The sequence below is a fragment of the Mobula hypostoma genome, chromosome 1 (assembly GCF_963921235.1).
Source record: "Mobula hypostoma chromosome 1, sMobHyp1.1, whole genome shotgun sequence".
In the NCBI taxonomy this organism is placed as follows: domain Eukaryota; kingdom Metazoa; phylum Chordata; class Chondrichthyes; order Myliobatiformes; family Myliobatidae; genus Mobula; species Mobula hypostoma.
The window spans coordinates 16,356,721-16,366,459 of NC_086097.1; the positions used below are offsets into that span (position 1 = coordinate 16,356,721).

Below are 9,739 nucleotides of genomic sequence, written 5' to 3' on the forward strand. Positions count from 1 at the left end.
AGTATCAATCATCAAGGACTCCAACACCCAGGACATGCTTTCTTCTCACTGCTGCCATCAGGAAGAATGTTCAGGAACAGTTATTCTCAACCATCAAGCTCTTGAACCAAAGGAGATAACTTCAAACAACTTCACTTGTCCCATCATTGAAATGTTCCCACAACCTACAGACTCACTTTCAAGGTCTCTTCATTTCATGTTCTCAATATTTATTGCTTATTTATTTATTATTCTTTCTTTTTGTATATCCACAGTTTGTCTTTTGCACACTGGCTGGACACCCAAGTTGGTGCAGTCTTTTAGTAATACTATTAAGGTGATTATTCTATTATGGATTTATTGAGTATGCCTGCAATAAAAAGAATCTCAGGCTTATATATGGTGACATATGTATACGCTGATAATAAATTTACTTCGAACTCAAAGATCTTAAGCCCTATCAGATTTAAATAGCCATGAATACTCTCAATGAAGCAGGGGTTCACAACCATTTTTTATGCCATGGGCCAATACCATTAAGCAAAGGGTCCACAGACCCTGCACTAAAGGGGGATAATATTGAAGAGGAGAAGATGGCGGCGCGCGGCCTCTTCTGTGGTGATGTCTGTTATCTGTCAAGCAGGGGACCGTGCACAATCCTGATTTGATGGAGACAGACGTGAGAGCACGGAGGAACATCTAGAAAACTTCTGAAATGCCCGCTTCGCTGCCGCTGCTACTGTGTGGTAACCGGAATCTCTGGAGCAGAAGGCCCCGAAATCCTCGACTTTGAGTGTTTCAGCGGCCGGGGTGAGGTTGAAGGTGCTCGGCAGAGGATGGTGCTCGGGAGGCTGTATCGGAGAGGCTGGTCGGAAGCTCAAAGTTTTCGGACGGATGGACTCAGTGTCGGCTGGGGTCGGCTGCATCTAAGGCATCGGCAAGTTGACGGTGCCTGCAGGTTTATGGCAGGGAGTTTCTCCCTTTGGCCGCCACTATTGGGGACTCGGGAGTCAATCAACTCGGGGACTTTTGAGACTTTATTTACCATGCCCATGGTTTGTTCTTCATCAAATTATGGCATTGCTTTGCACTGCTGTAACTATGTGTTATAATTATGTGGTTCTGTCAGTGTAAGTCTCTGGTTTGTCCTGTTTTCTGTGATATCACTCTGGAGAAACATTGTATCATTTCTTAATGCATGCATGCATGCATTTCTAAATGACAATAAAAGAGGACTGAGTGTTCTCATAATCTAAATATTCTAACTACCCAGTCTTCAAAGACTAGTCTACTTCCCTGTTTCTTTTCTGCAGCAAGTCTTAGCTGCCAATACCCACTATTTGAGTGGTGGGTTCCCTTTCCCTACCAATGAGAAGGTACTTCCAGCTAACAAAGTAGGTTACATCGCAGTTCATTTAATCACAGTGATGCACATTTGAATCCACACATTCCTGAAACACATTTAAAACTCTGAGGATTTCTATCTTAAATGTTTATTTCCCAATTACAAACAGTTTCTAAAACACAAAACACTTTTTAAACTCAAAGGATTTCCAAAACACAGGAACAATTCCTATAGACTAAAAGATTTTTGTTTTATCATCTGGGCTACTCAGTATTAAAATTTATTGAAAAACTAATATTTGTATAATTTATGATACTGTTAAATCATAATAGCTATTATTTCAATTATTCCTACTTTCTGTTTGGATCAAGAGTTTCATAACCAATAAAGTTGAATTCAAACATAGTGGATGGTGTCACTGAAGGGAAACTCATGTCCAAATGCTTAGGGAATTTTACTCACTTTCATTTTAACCAAGCAAAATGAAAATTATGCAAAATCTTATGAACGACTTAAAATATTCAATTCAAAAGTTTTACTCTGCTTAACTTGACCAACATTGATAAATTCATCATCCTGAATTGAGAGAGGTACCTCCAGAATGCATTTCTTGCACTCTGCCCATGCAAGCTTGACATGAAGGTTATACACAAGATACTTCAGGATATGTCTGACAAGCTAGAGTATTATTCATATCTGATCATTCTCAGGATAGGTAAGGAACATGTAATATTCACAACTCATTTGAACTTTAGCTCATCACACACCATATGTCTATTTCCAAGCTTCAGGTATTGCTTCGTTCTATCCCTTGTGATACTCTGTTACTTCCAAACTACTCTCATGTCTTTCCACTGATAATACAAATTTCAAGCCAATCATCAACCCCACACATGCCAAACAATACTAACTAAACAATCTGTGTTTCAAACAAATACACAAGACTTAAAGACAACTTTTGTTTATCAGCAGTTTGTCATAATCCTTTATCAGTTAATTATTCCATTAGAGCTGCGTATTTCAAACATTTTTTTTTAGTTTCAGATTTTAGCATTTGAAGATGTTTGTTTTATCTGGGGAACTCAGTATTAAAATTGTATTGAAAAATTGTAATATTTGAACATGCATAATTTACGATACTGCTGAAACATTTCAATTTCATACTTTCTGTTTGGATCAAGAGCTTCAAGGCTAATAAAGGTGAATTCAAACATAGTGGGTGCGTGTCATTGAAGGGAAAGAGTTATGTTTAAATGCTTTGGCAGTTTACTCACTTTCATTCAAACTAGAAAAAAAGCCAAATTTTATTTTAACTTTTTTATAAAATTCAAAATACATCATCCAATCCCATTTGTCTGGCATGGCTTTTGTATGCATCATTATCAAAATTGTGTACCTTGAAAACACTCCAATTCTAACCTCCTTAAAACTATTATTGTCAATGTATAGTATTGAACAGATAAATTAACTAACAAAAAAAGGTAACATAAGTAACAACAGGAACAATACTCCTGGCAGAGTGCTTAGAGGATGTGCAGACCAGCGAGCAGATATTCTCACTGACATCTTCAACATCTCCCTAAGCAGCGCCATCCTTCCTACGTGCTTCAAGGCCGCCACCATCGTCCCCGTGCCAAAGAAGTCTTCACTGTCCTGCCTCAATGATTACCGTCTCGTTGCACTCACATCCATCGTCATGAAGTGTTTCAAGAGGCTCGTCATGAGACACATCAGGACCCTGTTGCCTCCCTCACTGGATCCCCTGCAGTTCGCGTACCGTCCCAACCGTTCAACAGAACATTGCCATCACCCTCCACCTGGCCATAACCCACCTGGACAAAAAAGACACGTACGTTTGAATGCTGTTCATTGACTTCAGTTCAGCATTCAACACAATCATTCCTCAGAAACTGATTGGAAAGCTGAGCCTACTGGGCCTGAACACCTCCCTCTGCAACTGGATCCTAGACTTCCTGACTGGGAGACCTCAGTCAGTCTGGATTGGAAGCAGCATCTCCAACACCATCACACTGAGCACCGGGGCCCCCCAGGGCTGTGTGCTCAGTCCACTGCTGTTCACTCTGCTGACACACGACTATGCTGCAACACACAGCTCGAACCACATCATCAAGTTCACCGATGACACGACCATGGTGGGTCTCATCAGCAAGAATGATGAGTCAGCATACACAGAGGAGGTGCAGCGGCTAATGGACTGGTGCAGAGCCAACAACCTGTCTCTGAATGTAAACAAAACAAAAGAGATGGTTGTTGACTTCAGGAGGACTCTCCGCTGAACATCGACGACTCCTCCGTAGAGATCCTTAAGAGCGCCAAATTTCTTGGTGTTCACCTGGCGGAGAATCTCACCTGGTCCCTCAACACCAGCTCCATAGCAAAGAAAGCCCAGCAGCGTCTCTACTTTCTGCAAAGGCTGAGAAAAGTCCATCTCCCTCCCCCCATCCTCACCACATTCTACAGAGGTTGTATTGAGAGCATCCTGAGCAGCTGCATCACTGCCTGGTTCGGAAATTGCACCATCTCGGATCACAAGACCCTACAGCGGATAGTGAGGTCAGCTGAGAAGATCATCGGGGTCTCTCTTCCCACCATTACAGACAGTTACACCACACGCTGCATCCATAAAGCAAACTATGAAGGATCCCACGCACCCCTCATACAAACTCTTCTCCCTCCTGCCATCTGGAAAAAGGCACTAAAGCATACGGGCTCTCACAACCAGACTTTGTAACAGTTTCTTCCCCCAAGCTATCAGACTCCTCAATACCCAGAGCCTGGCTTGACACCAACCTACTGCCCTCTACTGTGCCTATTGTCTTGTTTATTATTTATTATTATTTACTGTAGTGCCTGCACTGTTTTGTGCGCTTTATGCAGTCCTGGATAGGTCTGTAGTCTAGTGTAATTTTTGTGTTTTTTCTTACGTAGTTCAGTGTAGCTTTTGTATTGTTTCATGTAGAACCATGGTCCTGGAAAACGTTGTCTCATTTTTATTATGTTCTGTACCAGCAGTTATGGTTGAAATGACAATAAAAAGTGACTTCACGACTTGAGCAGGTCACTTACCCTTTAGAAATTGCCTTGGCATTCTATAACATAGTTCAGTGCCACATCCCTCTAGTCTAGTCCCTTACATCCTAAAACCACTCATCTCGCAACAAGCTTCCACGGACCTCAGGAATGCTTACGATCTACCATCTGCTGGACAAAGGTTCTCTCAACTCAGTTTCAAATGGCCGTCCACTAATTTTGTGTTTGTGGTTCGAGACATCCCAGCCACAGGCAAACATCACTTCTTCATTTAAACTGTGAAGCCCTGTAGAAACATTATTTCTTTATGAGAGGTTCTCTAATTCTTTTGAAATTCTATGATGTAAAGGTCCAATTGATGAATCGTTCCTCATGCAATCCTCCCATTTCAAGAATCAGTTTGATCAAATAGTACTACAATCCCTCCATTTCAAATGTACAATTTTCTTTTTAGACAGACTACGGATATAATTGTCCAAGAGAGGTATAATCAAGGCCCTTACATGTTTTAAGATTTCTTTACTCCTGAACACAAATTCTCTGAAAAGGCCAAAATGAGTCTTCTTTCCTAACAGCCTGATATTCGGAATCAGGAAAAATCCTGAAAATCAATTTGTGACAATGAAGATTTGTGAAATAGACATGACCCCAGGTTGGAATGACACGAGCAGCCATAAAGGATGAGAGATAATATGCCCACTGTTACATCCTCTCATCTTCACTAAGATGCAGCAATAAAACAGAAAGTCTGCATGTCTCACTGAGACCAAGATCTAAGGACAGCAACAGATAGTATGCCCAGCTGGCTGTTGTGAGATAAGAAATAATGGGTCCACTTCAAACTTCTCCACTGGCACGTGAGATCTCAGAAACACTGAGGAGTCATGGAGTTAGCTACTTCCGTGGTAGCTTATAAATGGAGGCTAAACCAAGACAGCGAGACAACTAGTGATGAGGCTTGACACCACCGGACCCACAGGAAGAATAAGGAGCAATTCCACAGTCTTCTGAACACCATCGATTCAAGCACCAATAACTAAGGTGCTACACACTGAATGTCAACCAAACATCCAGCTGCTATAAAACAGAGAGCCTAAATGCACTGGATTTAGACTGATCTGTCATGTGAATCGGTCTTATCAGAGAAGAACAGAAGGAATTTGATACAGATGGGCCCTGGAATCAGGATTTAATTCTTTACTGAACCTTGGAGCAATACGAGAATCCGAAGCCAAAAGACTAGGATCAACCTATGCAATGAGGTTCTCTGAGGTATGTAATTCAGAAAACAGTGGATACTGCAAGTTGGAACAAGGCTAATTACCTCATGTCTTGGCAGGTGGTACACTGTGTGTAAAGAAACAACTTCTACATTGACTTTAGAGTAAAGAAACTGAATAAACTGAAGGCTTTTTGGAAATTCTTCATTGTCCCTCTAATTAAGTACACAAATTTCGTGAATCAGTAGATTGCATAATTTTCCATAAGATCCCATCTGTCTTGTCCTTATCTGCTCAGCCAGAGTATCTGCATGTCTGTGCAGCACTTCAATATCCTCATCATAGCATACACCACCAACATGAATTAGTAAAACACCATCTTTTCATTTTTTTTACTTAAGAAAGGTATTACAGGTTATAAATCTTACATTTTTGCTATTCATGTATTCTCACATAAAAAAATTAAGAACTTCATAAACCTCTAGAATTCAATATGCAGCCATAAAGGTTTCCAATTACAAGTTAGTTTATCCCACAAAGGTGGTCTCTGCCAATGTCAATTGTCAAGTTCATGGACAAAGAGACAAACACAAGCAGAAGCCCCAGAAGCCATCATGTCATACTCAATATTGTGCAGCACAAGAACAAAAGTAAATTAATATAAACACTTCTACAATCGAGCAGAAACGAGGCCCTCCATTGGCTGGGGTAGACCATAGATACTGCATCCTAGCTGTCTACATGATATGCAAGCCAGTACACCAACCAGGACAGTACAATATGGAGAACAAGCTGCTGCCTATGCTGCAGCCTCCCCCTCTTCATGCAACTGACAAATCCAAAGGTACGGCAGAAACCAGTGCGGTTTAGCACCAGTGATGTCACAGGAGTTACCAGTCAAGATAGGAATGTCTTAGGGACTCCAGCTCTGGAATCTCCCTCAAGATTTACTCTGAAGCCTTCTCCATGAGTGGGTAGCTTCAGGGCAGCAGAGGTTTGAGATCAGTTTTTTCTCCTCTTGGATGAGCTGCCAACTATGGCTGGTGAACCCTATCTACCCAAAGTAACTGGTTTTAAGGCGCCAGTAAGCTGCCTTTGCCCCTTCTCCCACCAGTAGAAAAATTTCCACCAGGTTTAGTAGCTAAGCTACACGTGAAGGCTAGGATCTGGACTTCGTTGTCAAAGACTATTTGAGACACGCACCTTTAGGAGCATTTAATAGGTAGTGGGAACTTATCCCCATTCCCTCCCCTGAGGATAACAACCTTAAGGAACCTCAGATATGAAGTAACACCGACAATTTAATGAATGGATAAGAAAATTGGTTTTGGTTTAAGTTAACTACTTCAATGCAAATTATACAGGTAGAACCAGTACCGTTCACAAATGTTGGTTATGCGACCACTGATGACAATCTGAAGAGTATTGATACTGGCTGGGGTCAGACACTGCCCAGAAGAAGGCAATGGCAAACCACTTCTGTAGAAAAATTTGTCCAGAACAATCATGGTCACTAAAATCACCCACATGGGATATAATAATGACAATGATAATGATGAATATATAGCTTTATACAAGCAAAGTATTTCATTTTACCCTGATGTATATTATAATAATGTAAACCTGAATATAACGTCCAATGCTGCTTGGAGCGTGCATGATATTTTCTGTGACCACTATGGTGTTCTGGTTTCCTTACACATGCCAAAGACATTATGACAGCCTAATCTACTAATTTACGTAGGCACACGGAGGAATTGACAGGGAATATGAAAGACGATAGATGACAATAAGTGAACGAAGATATTGATTGCTTCGATGGCAAGGTTAGCCTTCCATATATTGAAGTAAATCCCACCTTTGTTCTTCCCTTCAAGACTTTATTTGCGTCCTTTGAACCCAGGATCAAGGGGCGAAGAGTAAGTTAGGCTTGGAGGCTATAACGAGGGAGTCTTACAACATGGTGGAAGGGAAGGGGAAGGGTGCGATGCTTCAGGCTACCGTGGATAACATCTCACCGGCGGGTGTGGAGCCGGTCGAAAGAGACACTCCCCGCTCTCAATGTCTGTCCTTGAGCAAGGCTTCGGGCCTATCCCTCCGGCAATCAGGAGGCCCCCGTGAAGGTGAAAGCCCCCATCTTCTTACACCCGCCCCCACATCCATGTCGACGTTTTGCTGCCCTCCGACTCGCTCACCTGCAGGGCCGCGGCCAAGCGGCTGAGGCTCCGGGGCAGCCACCGCGAACGGGCGAACATGATGAGACTGCGGCGCGAGCGCACCCCGAGCGGAAGTCAGCTGGGGCACGCCACCAGCCCGGAAATAGGGGGGGAGTGGAAGGGCAGCAATCAGCTGCTCTCTTACTACCTACACCAAGCCAAACTACAACACTAAGGGAGAGATATCATTATAAAGCATATCTGGGAATTTAAGTCGTCTCAGTAATTAATCTTAAATAAAGGAAGAATTTACATTTCAATCTCTTTACGGTTGCCATAAATAAGGTTTTAATATTTCAAAATAAAGGGTACCTAAAAGTATATTGACTCATATAAGTGGAGAATTAGTTTGAAATTTCATTCTGGGCTCTACTTCTCCCTCTCATCTTAATGGTTTTTCCGAACCGGGCAATTAGTGTCTATACCTGTCAATCAGCTGTTTTTCCTCTATTTCGATTGGTTGCCGGCGCAACGCCCCTTTCTATCCTTTTATGGTTCGAAGGGGAGTGACGTCTGGTGCAATCGATGCTGACAGGTGCTCAGATAGGTTTGGTGCTGAGTAACTGGGGTTCCTTCCCAGAGGGAAGTACAACGTGAATGTGAGTTATTATCTTCAGTCTATTTGCCACAATTAATATTAATCATTACTTCTTGTTTTTCTCTAGCAGAAAGAACAGTTCAAGATTTTTTAAAGCTTATATTTATTGAACCTTAGATTTTCATCATATGTTTCTCTAATCTGGCAAGTTTAAAGAAGCGTGAGAATTTGGCCTTTTTACATTCGATTGCTTTTTACTATCTATTTTTCTGCTAATAATTATGTTAATGATAAATTATTATTTATCATTTTAAAATAATTCATTTTGCAAATGGATGATTTCAGCCAGTGAAATATTCGGTGATGATTTATATACAAGTCAATTAACGTTAACTTTATTTCCGCTTTGAACTTATTAAATTCTTTTAATTAGCTCGAGAGTAGAAGATTCTTTTCCCTTTGTTTTTTTTATCCAGTTCGTGTGAGTTGATCGTTCACAAATTATTCTTCGAACATATTCATCGTTCTGTTTTCAGAATATGTTTTCAGATATGTTTTTAGAACGAATCGTCTTTGTGCGATGGCATTCGATTCGATTCAAAGAAAATAAACTTGATTATCATCTGGTTGTCACTGACAGTGTTAATCGCTCTGGTCAGTACCGATCTCTGTTTGAAAGTCTTGGTGGCAATGAGTTTATGAGGTAGTCCTTGTAATTTGGAATGTTGTAAGCAGGTCTGCGATGTTATTTGGAAGAAGGAAATATTCGATACCTGCAAAGTATCAATATCACGGTGACGGGTTGGTGCACATGGGCACTGGTTAAAGAGGCATCTAAATTATTTTGGTGCTTCTTCTACCTGCTGCGGGTTTTGGGTTTCTGATGTAATGAACTGTTACTTCCTCTTCCCGAAGGATTCAAAATTTCTCTTGCGTTTTACAAATAGCTGTGTGGTGGTTTCTAGAATAATTTGATTATATTTAAATTTGGATACCTCGACGGCACATTAAGACGTGTAGCATTTTCAGTTAAGGGTTTTGAAAGGCGAAATGCCTCTCAGCGGGGTATATGTTGCAAACAAGGATGTACTATTACCTAAAAGTTTGGGAAATCATATATCGTTTTTTTCCACTTTTTGCATGATATAAGTCACTTGTACATAGCTATGCATATGCAGTTCTATTGTGTTATCTAATTTGATATGCAGGATAGATAGGCACAATATCCATCAATTGCAATCCCCTTTAACCTGCACTGCAGAATTCGGGTCTAAGTATGGGGTCAACTATTTATGTTCAATTAATTCTTCCAGTTTACTCCCATTTTATAGAGGTGATTGGAATGTTATCTTCATCAAATTATATAAAGCAGGGATAGTGGCTTGGCCGC

At 41.0% G+C, this 9,739-nt stretch overlaps 1 protein-coding gene across 2 annotated transcripts in view; it reads right to left on the reverse strand.

The window, feature by feature from the left end:
• Positions 1-7,911, reverse strand: part of dlst (dihydrolipoamide S-succinyltransferase) — a 64,434-nt gene extending 56,523 nt beyond the window's left edge. Inside the window, exon 1 of one of the 2 annotated variants that reach the window (XM_063043922.1) lies at positions 7,791-7,911. In XM_063043922.1, the coding sequence (XP_062899992.1) occupies positions 7,791-7,850 (60 nt within the window). In that variant the 5' untranslated portion in view covers positions 7,851-7,911. The remainder of the gene's footprint in view (positions 1-7,790) is intronic. The other variant, XM_063043913.1, reaches the window with a different exon arrangement.
• Positions 7,912-9,739: the final 1,828 nt, after the last annotated feature.